Source organism: Antedon mediterranea, chromosome 5, assembly GCF_964355755.1.
Source record: "Antedon mediterranea chromosome 5, ecAntMedi1.1, whole genome shotgun sequence".
In the NCBI taxonomy this organism is placed as follows: Eukaryota; Metazoa; Echinodermata; class Crinoidea; order Comatulida; family Antedonidae; genus Antedon; species Antedon mediterranea.
The window spans coordinates 14,465,645-14,483,716 of record NC_092674.1 but is presented as its reverse complement, the minus strand read 5'-3'; the positions used below and the strand labels follow the sequence as shown (position 1 = coordinate 14,483,716).

Genomic DNA, 18,072 nt, shown 5'->3' with positions numbered 1-18,072 from the left:
TCTACTGTGTTTGGATTTTTTGGGTCTAGATTTGGTATCCACACTTTTCAATAAACCCCGCTTCGTTGTTTTTTTGTTTTTGTTTTTTTAAAAAATTAATTTTCATAACATAATCTTTTTCACAAACATGAAATTATTCATAAACATGAATTCGTTCAAAACCTAAACTTATTCATACCCATGATAATTTGTTTTCAATATAAAAACAAAATAAGACCAATTACATTTTCGTTTACACGCCAGTAAATCTCATTACAAGATTATCTTTAATAAAATGGGCTATGCTCGTAAAATACATTTCTAAATTTTAAAAAAGTGTATGTTGTAATAACAAATAAAAAATAACAATATAACTATTTTCCTTGAATTCATACAATACAAGTGAGCTTAATGATATTGTTTTCTTGTTGCCAATCTCCGTATACAACTAGTGGCTAAATTACTAAAGTAAATAATTCTACGAAAAAATCAGCTCAAATTTCGTTTCAGACTGGGACCGGGATGAGCCATCAAACAACGAAGACGAGCATTGTGGTATGATGAATACTAACCTTAATGGACTTTGGAAAGACATGGTGTGTAGTTGGTCTAGATATACTATCTGCGAATTTAGTAAGTTACAACTGATTACCACGTATATCGAAGTAGCATTGAAACGATTGACTGACTGTCATATTTATTGTTGATGTGATTTATTTATTTTAGGAACAGTTCGTTTAATTTCCAATAATGTACCAACAGAGGGAGTTATTGAGTTTTATTACGACAACGTTTGGGGCAGCATTTGTGGCGATCATTTTGGTAAAAACGAGGCTGATGTAGTTTGTCGGCAATTGGGCCTACCGTATGCTGAGCCTCTGAAGTGCTGCTCGGCATTACAGCAAAGCAGTCCTTGTGCACCAATTAAGTACGATTCTGTCACGTGTTCAGGCAACGAAGACAGTCTTGGTGAATGTACTAAGTTATCTGTAAATTATGCTTGTGATTCTACGGCGTTTATTAAATGTAGCAAAGGTATTTTAAATTTAAATTATTAGTTTAAACCAATGTTTTTGAGATCAATTGTATGTATAATGTAATACTATTATGTTTTATACACCAATACAACTTAATTTCAAGACTGTTTCATATTAAGCTATCAGGTTAACTTTCTGAAACAAGATAACATTGTTTTTACAGTTTCATGACTTGAACTATATTGGTAAGATACAAGAAACTTCGGTTTCGGTACAAGAAATGTCTGTTGTTGTCAGCAAATCCGATTAAAAAGATACATATATACATAAACGGACTAAAAAATGACAAAACTTAGTGTAAAAGAGTAACATTAACATTAAGTAAGTAATAATAGGGATATGCACATGTTTTATCTTTTATATATTTTTCAGAGGGAATACGATTAAGTAACGGACTACTATATTCAGGTTTTATTGAGGTTTTCAAAAATGGTGCTTGGGGTACATATTGTGACATCAAAGCAGATTCATTTGCAGTGAATCTAACTTGCAAGAGTCTTGGATATTCTCATATGCTGAACTTTACTAATCAAGTAGAAATTGGATTATGGACTGGAACACCAATCAATTTAAGAGATATTGAATGTACTGGAGATGAAACTTCTATATTTGAATGCACGGAACCATACAACGTATTGTGTCAACATGACCATGACGTACATGTACAATGCAGCACGGGTAACAATTTATTTTTGTAGATAGTTGACCTACTAAATACTTTTCTAATAATATTAATCAGTGTATTTAACTACCGTACTGTTAAGTAGCTTTGTGTCAGAAAATTGAGTAACAAATAACCAGTTACTCTGATAATGTTATCATTAATGATGTTATCTATTTCATCACTTACTCTGTTTTAGCAAAACAATGTAATTCAGTATAAACACAAAATATTTATTTATCCATGTAATCATTCACAAACTCCTTCAATTGCTAGCTAATCTCTAGCAATCTGTTTCTTCTACTGGCCGCGAGTGCATGTTTCAATCATCTCTAGCGTAAGTTGTAATGGTAGAGTATTCTGATTCTTGACACACACAGAAAAGAATTGTTGGAATGCTGTTTAACACTGTATTGGCGTCTACCTTTTAAAAATTCTCGTCAGATCACTGAAGTTAAGTCCCGGTTGCATTTTTTTCTCCTACGAGACTAAGCCAGAAATCATTAATAATTTATGAGATTAATTAAGTCACTATATTTTTCCGTCCCGGTTGCGTTATGGATGGCAGAGCGGCGAGTGCTGTATATACCAGAAAATGATGGGGTAATGATAATATCAGACTAGCATAGGGTAGGCATGGGTTCGAGTCTATCTGTACCATGATGATGATACTTTACTCTCATTGCCTCTTCCTTCGGCTGGGATGTAAAGCCGTTGGTCCCGTGTACATATAATGCACGTTAAAGTACTTGGTACACTATTCGAAAAGAACAGGGAATAGTGTGCTGATCTGGTAGGCGCTGCATTGTTGGGTCCGCGGAGGGCCTAATCCAAATGTCCTTATAGTTTCCAGTTAAGCTTGATGACTAAATGAATAAATATATTTAACATTTTTATTTTGTTTTATTTTAGTATGCAAGGAGGAAACTTTGATGAACACAATATATGTTTTATCTGGAGTACCAGTTTATGAGGATATAATTCTTGAACCATGTACAATTATGCATTGGTTAGCAGAGACATCTGAAGGATCATATATCGAGTTGGTAATCAGTGAAATATCTATCGTTGGAATGGACGTTTCTCAGACAAATGTTGGGTATTTCAGTATATTTGAACCATCCGGTGTGTCAAATATAGACCCATTATTTGGTGACGTCATTCCATTTGTTCGGTCAACAACATCCCAGCTTACTCTCTCGGTTGGTGCCGGATATAGGCGTCAGCATTTTAAGTTTAAAGCAGTTTTTAGTGATATTGGTGAGTTGATGTCCTCATTACTGATATACTCATTACGTTTCCGGGCGACAATATTATTTTTGATACAACATTTTTTAATTCTTCTATCCGTATTATATGAAATAATCATATCATAATAAATAGTTAGTAGCAAGTTTTCACAAAAAGTGTTCTGTAATAATATTTGCATGCTTTTTATTCAACATATTTGTTTGTAAATATTGTTATCTTTTAGAAACTCCTGGTTGTGGTATTGACGAATTAGGGTCCATTGTATCTTGTGAACATCCTTCAGCTACACTGGCAACATTTAATTACCCATCCCAGTACATTGACGGGAGTAGACAAACATGGACAATAGTAGCTCCCTCTACATCTCATTACATTATGCTAACGTTCATCGATTTTGACATACACGATTCGCAAAGCTGCCAGAATGACTATGTTACTGTAGACCCGGATGCTGTTAAATCCGAAAAGATACTTGAACGATATTGTAATTCCAACATACCGCCACAATACCTTAAGAGCAGTCGTCACAAAATGATCATTGAACTTTGTACTGATTACGGGAATAATGGAAGAGGATTTTTGGCTGAATATGACACGTACAGCTTTGATAGTTCATATAAAGTTTCATGTACGTATTACTGTGAAAGCATTATTTTACATAATCTTGCTATTATTATTATTATACCACACAAAACGAATGTATTTGATGTAAATGAATGAACAGAGTATGATTAATATGATATATAACTGTGCAATCGGTATTTAAAATATTATGTTAAATTACTATTACAGTTATACACATGAAGTATGAACTACCGTTTGCAATTAATGCTCGAGTTTCAGAAAAATAGAATGTTACATTCTTTGTTACTTATATCTTGTTTCACAGCAACGTCCTTGGAATGTCCAGATGGTTGGCAAAAGTATTCTACCTACTGTTATACGTTTGAGGAAGAATCATACTATGTGACCTGGACAGAAGCCGAAGAGATATGTTCCGATAAAGGTGCTCATCTTGTGTCCATTAAAGATGGAGATGAGATGGATTTTATTCATTCAATGCTAACAACTAACTGGATAACTGACAATTATATAACTTACATAGGTAAAAATAATTATGATAATCAATAATCTATGTGAACTAATATCTATAATTTGTCTTTTAAGGAAGTAAAAACTTGAGTTCAGACTTCACTACGTATTGTTGGGTACATCCAGTAACAAAATCAAACGTCTTCAAAACTAACAAGGCGGATAAATATATAAAATATGACATCCAATAAAAGAAATTACTGGTTACATAACATTGAGAATATTGAACACAATGAACTGGATACTGTACTAAAGCCACAATCATTTATTTCTTACAAAATGGTTTACACTTTTAAACAATGTAATGCCAAACTTAATTGTTTATTAATACGTTAGTGTAGATCTATCATTTGTTTTTTAATGGAATCCTCTTATTTTATAGGATTATCTCACCGACAGAGTAGTACATTCGCTGTCTACAAGTGGAGTGATGGAAGGCCATTAAGCTATACAGCTTGGTATATTACAACATTGTATGTGTCTCTCTAGTAAACTATAGGTAGTTAATGCTAACAAGTCTGGTAGAATATGTGCAATGTTTCTTATGATGATTATCATTTTTTTTCTCAGAGAAGAAGATTTGTCCGACCGACAACCACTAGGAGGTAGTCTTGAAGAATGCACAGTCATTAGTATGCTTACACTACATTCTGTCAACCAATGGTTTGAAGTTGCCTGTGAATACCCTTCAACCAATCAGTTTATTTGTAAAAAAGAGACACGTGAGTGACATTGAATTATAACGATTTATTTGCTGAAATTTAAGTTTAAAATAGTTATAGATATTTATTATTATTAAAGTTAGTAGATTATATTGATTTTTTCGTTGTTATAATATTAATTATACAACATTTTTTATGACGTTATTTCTTAATTCGTAATTGTTGGCTTGTTGGTTGTAATTTATGTAGGTCATTTTCAAACTAGTCTGATAGAAAACCAACCCAGTAGTAGTTTGCCTATTGTGAAAAACGGTAAGTGTAATATATTGTTAATAGTTAGGCCTACACATGGAAATAAATACACAATTAAATCGAATATCTATAAAAATCAATTCAAAGCAATCTGAATATAAGTTGTAGGCCTAATAATAGGGCTTTATGCAACAGGACTGGGGCGAAGAGGACGGTAATTAACAGAACGTGACGGTTATTTTGATAGTTAGCAAACTCTGTTAGACGCGGGCTTGGCAGGCGTGTTCGAAACGTTTCTGCGTTAGCCTATGCTAATTCTTAGGTTAAAAAAGTTCAAAGGATAAACTTAAAACACATAATTAAAACATTAAGAAGCTTATGTGTATGTTTATTTGTGAAATCGGTATCTGTGAATCCACAGTCTACACATATTATATAGAGTAATATGCATGAACTTATGATGTGTTTGTTAATTGTATAACCAAATTGAAAAACATAAAGATGTATTTTATATTTTGTAGCAAAAAAAGAAAAAGAAGAAAAGAAAAAAAACCGAAAATAATTAATGTTTTCACTTATAGGCCTATAAAATAACAAAATAAATAGTTACATTTAACCAATAACCCATTGCAGGCATCCAATTTTAGTATTTTTTTGCTTTAAATTACAGTTTTTTTAGATAAATACATTTTCTTTTCGATCCAATGTTTGTCAAAGTTGATAACCATTATGTTACATTAAAATGGCATGTTCAACAAAAAAAGAATTGTGAAGAATTATTTTGTTCAAGGGGACAATACATCTTTACGTCTACCGCGTGTATAGTTTCGTACTTATCCATTATTTTGTATTGTTGGCAAGTTTTAAAATTATGTCATAAACTTTGCTCTGTCTATCGGACCGAACGTTAAATTTACCAAAATACCGTCTGGATAATTAACAAAATGGAGTTATCTCAGTACTATGCTTATTCGTATGCGCGGATTAATATTGTTTAATTATCGTAGCTTTTCATCTACCGTCCTCTTTTGCCTACCGTCCTGTTGCGTAAAGTCCCTACTAATATGATAATCAATGACCAAATATTATATTTTTATTTAAGCGTCTTGTAACATTAATGAATTTCAATGCGACAATCAAGAATGCATACATGAGGTGTATAAGTGTGATGGGTACAATGATTGTGTAGATGGCACCGATGAACAATATTGCTCTGGTAAGACTTCATTCAATACATTGAATATATTGGACATTATGTTTCACGACACAAAAATATATTTGTAACTGTTAAAATATAATATTATATAAAGTCAACTAAAACTTCCACATAATTTGGACACAGCGTATGTAGGCCTACTTAGTTTTAATCCATTGTGCAGAATGTTGTTTTCCCCCCATAAAATGTTATAATTGGCATGGGTTTAGATATTTGTGACGAAGAAAGCTTCAGATGCGACAGCAAAACTTGTGTTTCATTGTCATTTCGGTGTGACTTTATACGCCATTGTATAAATGGAGCTGATGAAATGAATTGTTGTGAGTAATACAATATAAGATAAAACATTATTTCTTTTCATTATTGTGAAAAATGTAGTTTTGCCTACATACCCTTATACATTAATTTTATGTTTACTTTGAAAAAAATCCAATTTCAAATGATAAACATAGACCTAACTAAAAACGAAAGTAACACTTGGTACCAGGCCTACATATTATCGGCAATTTTACTTACAATAATTGTAAAATGTAGAAAATCGTGAAAGTCTACCTTTATCTACTTTGTTTAGCGAACAGAAGCCTTAACTTAGGACACCCATATCCATCCCAATGACACACCTTTATTTGTTTTAACTCTACGACCAACTTCTACTAAAAGATCACTTTTTCAAACAATAAAGGTATAATTGTGAACCTTTTTGGACTCTCTTTGGAAACAAACTTGATAGAATAAAGAGTTATCCTGATTTTCTCTCTTGTATTTGTTTTCGTTTCTTTGTATTCTTTTCATGAGAATTTTTAATAAAGCGAATCAATCGATAACGAAAAAAATTCGTATAGGCCTAAGTCGTACAAGTAAGTTGTTGAATTTCTAAACTTCATTCTTTTCAGTATTTAAAAATTGTAGCGCTGATGAATTTGAATGTAACAATGGAGAGTGTATACATCAAGACATGCGCTGTGACTTTGTTACACAATGCACAGATGGAACTGATGAACTTTTCTGCAGTAAGTTTACAACTTGTGTTCACATTTTGTGAAACAAAAGCATTACAGGTATCTGGCTATGTGTATTCTGATATACAGTAGATATTATACTAGTTCTTGGCCCTTGGGTTGTTTATATATACATTATTTTTTTAATTTTTGTTTTTTTGCCAACTATCATTTTTATAGCTAGATGTGAATTTGGGTTTCAGTGTTACGATGGAACCTGTATTCCTCTTCGGTTAAGGTGTGATGGTACCAAGGATTGCCCTGGAAGTATCACTGAAGATGAGAAGGATTGCTGTAAGTTATAAACATAGGTTAAAGGCGATTGTTAATCGTTGCTAGACAATGTACGGCGATATTAAAAAAAAAAGAAAAAAAACAAAAAAGAAAAGTTTATATTTTTACGATTTATTTAAAAAATGTTAATTTTCTTTTTAATTGTATTATCTATTTAATACTGTGAATAAATGTATTAAAATTGTAATAATAATTATCTTAATTCAATCAACTTTAGTATACTGGAACCAGAACCAGTGCGAGGATGATCAGATGCGCTGTAAAAACGGAGAATGTGTTTCAAAGGATTTGATATGTGTGCATGATATTGACTCACAATCGCTACCAATGGCATGTAGGGATGCAACACATCTGGACAATTGTTGTAGGCCTAATTTGTGCATTGTTTACAAGCCTAAACCCTAAACGAAATGATCAATAATTAACGTATATGCCTATGGAATGCAAAATGATTAAATAAAAGCCAAAGTGTATCACAACACGATTGAAAACTTAATTGAAATAGCATGATTAAGCAAATAAATGATATTTTTTACTTCAGCACAAATCCATTGTCCAAGTGAAACTGTCAAATGTCCTGGATCATATTGCATAGCTAAGCATTTGCAATGTAACATGATTTGGGATTGCCCAAACGGAGAGGATGAAACTAATTGTGGTAAGTGGCATTACGCCAGCAATGACCGCAAATAGCAACAGAATGGATTTTTTTCTAAAACGAGTTACGTTTTGCAATTGATTATGTTGTATGATTGTATTTTAATTCCATTTATTTTCCCCGCAAAAGAGTGAAATTAAGTATTTCTCAACATTCTATTTTTCCATTCCATTTTGTGTTGTAGAATCCTATGAATGTCCCGGTATGTTCAGGTGTCATAGTTCTAAAGTATGTATTTCAGCATCTCAGAAGTGCAATGGTGTTGCAGAGTGTCCACATGCCGATGATGAATTGTACTGCAGTATGTATTTTTAAATTAATTAAATTCTTCGCGTTACAAACATTGTTCTGTTTGTTTATCATATTATTAATTGTGCTAATTATTTTCTTTATTTAATGTTGAAAATAAGTTTTAACATAATTTAGATTAGCCTACTGTCGCATTTCAACATGTACATTACTGTAATATAATGTTGCGTTGTTGAGGTACTAATGAAAGACTCTAACTCGCTTGACTGTCGTAACACATATATTGTTTATTCAGTATAATATTTCAGTACAATATACAACTATAAGTATAGATAAGGAACGGACGATCAATGATGCTGTCAGTGAGGTGTGAAGTGTGTAGGTCTGCTTCTGAAGAAGTGGCTGTGAGGTGTGTGCTCCGTGAAATGGCTGTAAGGTGTGTGCTCCGTGAGGTGGCTGTAAGGTGTGTCTGGGCCCTTCTGAAACTTGGGAGTATATTGGCTCAGTTCATTTGCATATGTCACTACGTAATATTAGAGGGTAACGATTGGTCCTAAGTTGATCCAGGGGTGTTTAAGTGGGAGTGATTAACGGTATAATAAGGTATTTCTGTGATGGATGACACTGTCAAATCTGTACTTAAATAGTGTCAGTCACTCCTGGTTTAACGATGGGAAAGTCACAAAATTAAGCTAAGTGTTTTCTTTAGGGACTCTATTATAAACTAAATGGTCATTAAAACATCTGGACAAACTCTCCTCTAGACTTTCTGGGTCAAGTTTGTGAACCTATTTAAATTCCGATACAAAGGTCAATTTCTTAAATATAAAAGTATATCGTTATATTACATTACACATAACGGATATTGGCATTTTGTGACTGTTTCTATATAGGCTTTGAATGTCCAACGGGGTGCGTATGTGTCGGCTTAACTGTCAAGTGCCAACGTACAGGATGGAATGTTTCAAAAGCTCAAATGCTCTCAGAATCAACAAGATACATGTAAATATACGTTATTATTATCATATCTACTTTCTGATGATTCAACAACATGCATTGTTCTCAGAACAGAAATACAGCACATTTTAATTCAAACAAAATACAGCAGTCTTACTGTACCAATTAAATCAGGGTTTCACCAATATGCATGGGTGTACTGGTCTATAATTATTTCATTGTCAGTAAAATGTAGCAACTGAGGAATATATTTCGAAAAAATTATAAAAACGATTGTAATTTAACGTGTTATTTTTGTCTTTTTGTAGCTCTCTTTCGCAGTTGGAATCTTATCATGCTCGGGTCAGAAGGTCATCATCGTTATTAACAATTGATGATGTTTTGCAAATGAATTTTACACGCTTCCAAATGTTAAGTTCACTGTATGTATTAAGATTTAACAAGTTTAATAATGATTCTTTTATTATAAGGACCATTCTAAAGCTAAAATCAAGATACCAAGCAATATTAAGCAATAGTATAAATTGTGAAAATAATAAAATTATTCCAAATTACTTGGATGGATAAGAAGAGTACTTATCCTATATTAATAAACCTAAATTAAGTATTACAATAATTATACATTGCTTGAACTATTCTAATATGTTGATATTATTTTTATGTTACAGTAATATATCGTGGAATGGAATTGAGTCAATAGCAACCTCCTCTTTTTCGTACCAAATTAATCTAGAAAATCTGTGAGTATCTAAAAAACTATCAGCATATTTGGGATGGGATTTTAGTAAACAAAGTGCTGAAACAAACTTGTATGTATTTTGCTCTCCCTCCATCATTGCAGTCGGGTTCTTACCCATCCAATTTACAGTCTATGTATGTTTTATGTTCAATACGTTGTTAATGAATAACCACTTTCTGCTTTTTGACAAACTTTATACAGTCAGTGTTTAACTTTGGAAGAGATGGTCTAATTGTCACTTTATATCTTTAAGTGTTCTATCTGGAAACAAAATCAAATATCTACAGGCTGGATGCTTTGATGGACTTTATAAGTTAAAATCATTGTAAGATTTGTGTATTATTAATTATTTTATTATATATAAACCCATTTACTGTATGTAATAGAGGCTTAAATGGCATGTGTGGCTCTGCTGTTCCTTTAATATAAATTACCGGTATGCAATGTGTGGCTTTGCTGTTCCTTTAATATAAATTACCGGTATGCAATGTGTGGCTTTGCTGTTCTTTTATTATAAATTACCGGTATGCAATGTGTGGCTTTGCTGTTCCTTTATTATAAATTACCGGTATGCAATGTGTGGCTTTGCTGTTCCTTTAATATAAATTACCGGTATGCAATGTGTGGCTTTGCTGTTCCTTTATTATAAATTACCGGTATGCAATGTGTGGCTTTGCTGTTCTTTTAATATAAATTACCGGTATGCAATGTGTGGCTTTGCTGTTCCTTTAATATAAATTACCGGTATGCAATGTGTGGCTTTGCTGTTCCTTTATTATAAATTACCGGTATGCAATGTGTGGCTTTGCTGTTCCTTTATTATAAATTACCGGTATGCAATGTGTGGCTTTGCTGTTCCTTTAATATAAATTACCGGTATGCAATGTGTGGCTTTGCTGTTCCTTTAATATAAATTACCGGTATGCAATGTGTGGCTTTGCTGTTCCTTTATTATAATTTAGGCAATCGGTGATTTGTGTGTGGAACAATAAATTGCAAATAATTGCCAATGAAGCTTGCCTTTTTAAATAGATTTATTGACAACAATGGACTAGTAACAATTGGACCAAATGTTCTTAAAAATGCGCCATCGGTTGCTGTCATGTAAGTAGGCACACTAACATCACGTAGGCCTAAATACAGTTAAGGTTTAAAGAAAGATGTTAAATGTTATTTAGAATGTTTTTTCAACAAATTCTTATTGCTGGTTGTTTATTAATTATTCTTACTAGATGGCACGCTCGCTTTGCTCGCGTACCATCTAGGTCGTGCCCACAGATGGTTCTCGAATACACAGTATTTCCAGCGAGAAAAAAATGGAGATTTCAAATGTACGTACTGCCGGACTATAATACATTGTCGTTTACAGAAACGAATAAATATACACAATGATTTATGTAGTCAGCTAAAATTAGCACCCTGGGAATTACTTCCGAGAGAGAAACAAAATGAGTCAATTTTTTTTATTTGGACTCATTTAAACAAACCCAATTTGTGTTTTGTATGTAACATTAAGGGTTGAGGGATGGGGGAAGAAGATAGGTACAAAGAGGAAACATTTTAAAATATATTCTTATCCACTCAGTAACGAAATATTGTTTTTAATGTTTTATAGGCCTATAAATAATACACCACTAAATACAGTAAAACATTTACGATTTAATACGGTACTTTGTTAAAACTCTCACTGTCATAGTCGATTGAAATAGTAAAGTACATGTAACGATACACCACTACGACGTTTATATATTTTTAAATTATTAATTAATACAAACGTTGAGAAGCAACTGTCAGTAATAACGTTTATTTATTTGTATATTATATGTTTATAATCTAACAGTAGGGCCTACCCACATTCACAGTAATAAAGTTTATTTGTATATATTTTTATATTACATCTAACAGTACCAACACTCACAGTAAGAAATTTGCGATTCAAATTGCGATCAAAAGTGGTTAATACCTTAACAGTATTGTACAGCATTGCAATACTATTTATGTTTATTCTCCAAGGGGGCCCATACATCTAAATCTATACCTCTATGGTTAAACCAAATAATTTGGAATGTTTATTTGTATATTATATGTTTATAATCTAACAGTAGGGCCTACCCACACTCACAGTAATAAAGTTTATTTGTATATATTTTTATATTACATCTAACAGTACCAACACTCACAGTAAGAAATTTGCGATTCAAATTGCGATCAAAAGTGGTTAATACCTTAACAGTATTGTACAGCATTGCAATACTATTTATGTTTATTCTCCAAGGGGGCCCATAAATCTAAATCTATACCTGTATGGTTAAACCAAATAATTTGGAATGTTCCATTCATCACAAATCAATACATTTGTAAAAACGTATATTAAATGTATCAAAATAGTATTTTTTAAAGAAAATCGGCCTGTCTTCAACATTATGATGGTGTACTCTAGCTGTTCAACCGGTTTTCAGCTATTAAAAACAATTATCGTAGGAGGAGATAGGAAAATGCGAAGCCTCCTCGCATTTTTGTGGCGGGTATTTTTCAAGATGGACATCCATTATACAGTGTATACCACGGTCGGAAAACACCCCTATTTGGGGCAAATCTTGGAACCTAAATTCGTTTTAACCGTCAATAACTTATTATCTAACTTAATTTAATTAGTAAACAGGGTTACATCAGGTGGTTAAAATCAGTACCGAAAGTACGAACCAACTTTATATACCATCGAGTGAAAATTCTAGAAGTAAGGCGCGATTTACCGAATTTTGCCCTTACGTAAATTTATATATAGATTATGTTATCTTATCTTATTATATTAAGTCCGTTTAAATTGCTTTTTTATTGATTAATAAGATTATTGTTTTATGGTACATGTAATAAAGGAATATTGTATGATACAAAAGTCAACAACGTGAATACTTAGCTCTGTATTTCTGTCTATAAATGTGAAGCAATGGTTCCGAGATTGTATCACATTTACACATATTTTATTTGTTATTATATACACCACCAAAACACTGCGTACTGTGTACATACATTTAATCTCTTCCTACACAACAAATTCCTTTTCCTGGATCATAACATCTGTGTTATAGCAAGCAGTTTTATACAGTAGTTCATTAAGAATTTATTACAAAAAGGTCTTTTTTTGCATTTAATTATTACAGACATATGGAAAATAATCTTTTAGAAGATATAGACCCAGATATGTTTAATGGTTTATCATTAACTCATCTGTAAGTATATTAACTAGTTATTTACGTTGCATCGCTATACTATCAAAACCTCTCCATTTTTACGGTCTTAACACGTATGCTTTATTGACACATAGCACGAGGTTTTGATATTAAAATTGAGTGAATTCTTAAAAATTCTTTCAAAAAAAAATACAAAAACTTTTTAAATCAACATCACGGCAATTAGGCTAGTCAATCTAGCATTTTGACTGAAACAAATTGCAAACAGAAATTTTTCTTTTTTAAATGGTCACATGTGATGAGGAGATCAACATTTGAGCATCACACCTCTATCACTAATCCCGGTGATACGCAAATTAGCTTAAATATGCAAATTAGGCAGAAATTACAGGGTTATCATATCTAAAAAAACTACTAGTCCGAGAGAGTTGATTTGTTCAAAAACTTGTTCAGAATGTACATATTTATATTTGCTCTAATGAAACATTTTACGAAAAAATGACCGGAAGTACAACATTTGACCCTCGACCCCATTTCTCAATGTTTGCATACACAATGTGACTAAAATGTCTGTAGAGACTTTATTTTGCCATCAAATGACCCTGATATAGGTTACTAATAGTCAGCATAGGACCCCTTTGTAATTCCCCAAAATCACACCTTTGTCACACACCTCAAAAGTATGCAAATTAGTAGTACAAGTTAAATAAAATATGCAAATAAGGGGGAAAATTTACAGTTATCTCGAAAACTACTAATGCTAGAGAGTTGATTTTTTCACAGCTGTATTCAGAAAATACATATTTCTATTTGCTCCAATAAAACATTTTACAAGAAAATGACCGGAGGTATGACATTTGACCTATGACCCCATTTCTAAATATTGTATATATATAATGAAATTAAAATGTCTGTAGATACTTTGTTCTGCCCTCAAATGGCTCAAATACAAGTTTCTAATAGTCAACATAGAATTGTTAAGTGAATCTCAAAATCACACCTGTATCACTAACCTCCAAAGTATGCAAATTATTAGTACAAGTTACATGAAATATGCAAATTAGGAGGTGAAATTGCAGGTTCCTATATATCGAAAACCACTAAAGCCTGTTTTAGTTGCATTATATGCAAATATTGAGAAATAGGTTCGAGGATAAAATGTCATACTTCTGATAATTTTTGGGTAAAATGTTTTATTAGAGCGAATATAAATAATTATGTAAATTCTGAATAAAGCCTTGAACAAATAAACGCTCTAGCATTAATGGTTTTCGAGATATGGGAAAACTATGATTTCACCCCCTTATTTGCATATTTCATGTAATTTGTACTACTAATTTGCATACTTTCGAGGTGTGTAACAAAGATGTGATTTTGGAAATTACAAAGCGGTCCTATGCAGACTATAAGAAACCTTATCTGTATCCGAGTCATTTGAGTCCCAAAGAAAGTTTCTACAGACATTTTAGTCGCATTATGTATGCAAACATTGATAAATGGGGTTGAGGGTCAATTTTTGTATTTCTGGTCATTTTTTCGTAAAATGTTTTATTAGAACAAATATAAATATGTACATTCTGAACAAAAAATCAACCCTCTAGCCTTAGTGGTTTTCGATATATAGGAACCTGTAATTTCACCCCTAATTTGCATATTTCATGTAACTTGTACTAACAATTTGCATAATTTGGAGGTGAGTGACACAGGCGTGATTTTGAAATTTACTAAACAGTCCTATGTTGGCTATTAGAAATCTGTATCCGAGTCATTTGAGGGAAGAACAAAGTCTCTACAGAGATTTTAGTTTGATTATATATGCAATATTGAGAAATAGGGCCAAGGGTCATACTTCCGGTCATTTTCTTGTAAAATGTTTAATTGGAGCAAATATAAATATGAACATTCTAAATACAGCTGTGAAAAAATCAACTCTCTAGCATTAGTAGTTTTCGAGACAACTGTAAATTCCCACTTATTTGCCAATTTTATTTAACTTGTACTACTAATTTGCATACTTTCGAGGTGTGTGACAAAGGTGTGATTTTGGGAATTATAAAGTGGTCCTATGCTGGCTATTAGGAACCTATATCGGGGTCATTTGACGGCAAAATAAAGTCTCTACAGACATTTTAGTCACATTATGTATGAAAACATTGAGATATGATAACCCTGTAATTTTACCCTAATTTGCATATTTAAGCTAATTTGCATATCATTGGGATGAGTGACAGAGGTGTGATGCTCAAATTTTGATCTCCTCATTATATGTGACCATTTAAAAAAGAAAAATCTCTGTTTGCAATTTGTTTGACTTTAGGCTGTTTTTTAGCTAGCTAGATTGACTAGCATAAATATAATATAACTGTTTTTGTTTATCATTCAATATTCTGTTGCAGGTATACTGATGACAACCAATTCTGCTGCATGGTGTCAGAAGCCACGCATTGTGAACCACCTTCTGATATATTTTCGTCATGTGAAGACTTGATGAGAATATCGTTCCTCCGAGTGATGATGTGGATATTAGGTGTTAGTGCCCTTATAGGAAACGTGTTCGTGGTTATCTGGCGTGTACGAGACAACAGTTACAATAACGTGCAATCATTTCTTATAACAAACCTTGCAATATCAGATTTTTTAATGGGTGTCTACATGGTCATAATTGCCGGTGCCGATGTTTATTATCGTGGAGAATATGCCGTGTATGCCACCATATGGAGATCAAGTTTCCTATGTCATTTCGCAGGTGCGTTGTCTATGACATCCAGCGAGTTCTCAGTATTCACGCTGGTTATCATAAGTATTGACAGAGCAATATCGATAGGATTTCCTTTCAGTAGACTAAAGTTAACCCGCAAAAAGAGTTATATCATTGTAACTTGTGGTTGGTTGGTTGCTGTGACTTTAGGATTTTTGCCAGTCTTAGGCTTTTCTTACTTCGGCGATGATTTCTACGGCCGCCCAAGTGTATGTTTGTCGTTACCATTAACAAGCACACGATTATCTGGATGGGAATACTCTGTAGCAATCGTGTTGGGTTTAAATTTGCTCTGTTTTTTTGTTATAGCCATTAGTTATATTTACATATTCGTAATCGTAAAGAAAACAGCTGCCTCCGCCAAGAAAAGCGTTTCAAATAGAACAGACGTCAAAATGGCGACCAAGATGGCGATGATTATATTTACTGATTTCTGTTGCTGGTTCCCGATAATTTTAATGGGAATAATTGCTCAAACAGGTTCATGGGAAATCCCAGTGGATGTTTACGTTTGGAGTGCAACTCTGATACTGCCGATCAATGCGTCTCTTAATCCATACCTGTATACAATATTATGGATAAACGATGCAAAGAAACGTAAAATGAGGAAGTTAAGTTCATTACAATTGACTGCTCACTCAACTACACGTTCAGGTTAGTAAATGACTGGTTCACGCCATTTTGTTTTCATTATCAATCGGAAATGATTAAGCTATGATGTAAACAGGTAATGGCCTTCTATGCCTAAAACGTGGCAAACATATCAAATACAAAGCCTTTGCGGGCAACAGCAAGCGAACTATTTAACATTCGGATACATAAAGATAACTCGAGATTCATCAGCCTTTTGTGACGATTTATTTGTTAATTAATAGGCATTGTCTCTTAGTATTATGATTTATTATTTAATTTCAGTATTTATTTCATTCCTATTAATACTTTCAGTTATTCTCTACTATTACTCTCTTTCAGTAAACAACGATAAGGAGACATCTTCATTTAAGGTTGTTCATGACAGTTATAATGCATGCAATACGAAACAAAACAAACTATCCGCTGAACAGATAACTGATGTGGAACTTCAATTGAAAAGGACGCTTCAGTTCATGCACGGTAGACATATATACCACGGTCACGTAGTCGTTGATAATGTTGTGATATACAAAGAAAATGTAAGTTTATAAATATTTTCTTAAAACAACACAACTCATTGAACGCATATTTTTACGGATCAAAACGCTTTACATGGTCAGATAATATGTGATGTAATATGATATGTTTTAAGAGTACAGTATTTTAAAATGTGTCTATAAAGGGTTAATTCTTCATTTTAAATATACTTTCGTTATTGTGGTTGATGTTGTCACGTGTTCCAATTGGAGAGGTATACTAATCCAGCATTTGCTGAACACCGAGATACTTATTGTTTTTTAAAAATAAATAATCTTACTTAATATTTTTTTCTGAAAAATTATTAAAGGTTCCTGAGGATACATTGTGGGATACATTCATGGGAATTGTACACGTGTTATTAAGTATAATTAAATCATTCAAATCACCTACCTACAGGGTTACAATTTTCTCGGTCGACACCATTTACTCAAGCACTACAACAATAGCACTTTGGTAGCTAAAGCTTCTTTGTTGGTAGGCCTACTAGCATTCATATCGGTAGTTACAAATTACTCTACCACTATTAAATATTTCAACCACCAATATCTACCATTCACTAACTCTACCACCGTCACCAATGAATACCACAACTCTACAGTTTACTCTACAGCCGACTCTAGTAGGCATTCCTAATATATTTCCGTATCACTATATAGGATTATTTCTATACTTTATGTTCTGTACTTGTAAGTCGTATCCAAACTAACAGGCATCCGATTCTGTTGGTACTATTGAACTTCGTAATTGTCAATGAATAAACTCTCCCGTACATACATTTGAAACTAATACTTCACCATCAATACTACTACTACTGTACAACTACCCATGGTGTACACACACTACCTTAACATACCCCTCTAATAAACATAATTTTTACCTTAATAAATATTTTTTAGAGCTTTTTT

General features: G+C 32.7%; 1 protein-coding gene across 1 annotated transcript; it reads left to right on the top strand.

The window, feature by feature from the left end:
* Nucleotides 1-274: 274 nt before the first annotated feature.
* LOC140049722 (uncharacterized) lies at nucleotides 275-17,178 on the top strand. The gene is made up of 24 exons (XM_072094671.1): nucleotides 275-287; nucleotides 490-612; nucleotides 706-1,014; nucleotides 1,389-1,694; nucleotides 2,590-2,937; nucleotides 3,152-3,556; nucleotides 3,818-4,033; nucleotides 4,403-4,493; nucleotides 4,591-4,742; nucleotides 4,932-4,994; nucleotides 6,037-6,150; nucleotides 7,044-7,160; nucleotides 7,329-7,442; nucleotides 7,660-7,806; nucleotides 7,984-8,100; nucleotides 8,285-8,401; nucleotides 9,243-9,351; nucleotides 9,615-9,728; nucleotides 9,975-10,046; nucleotides 10,299-10,370; nucleotides 11,078-11,149; nucleotides 13,207-13,275; nucleotides 15,633-16,648; nucleotides 16,967-17,178. The coding sequence occupies exons 1-24, from the start codon at nucleotides 275-277 to the stop codon at nucleotides 17,176-17,178; spliced, it is 4,488 nt and encodes a 1,495-aa protein (XP_071950772.1).
* The last annotated feature ends 894 nt before the right edge of the window (nucleotides 17,179-18,072 follow it).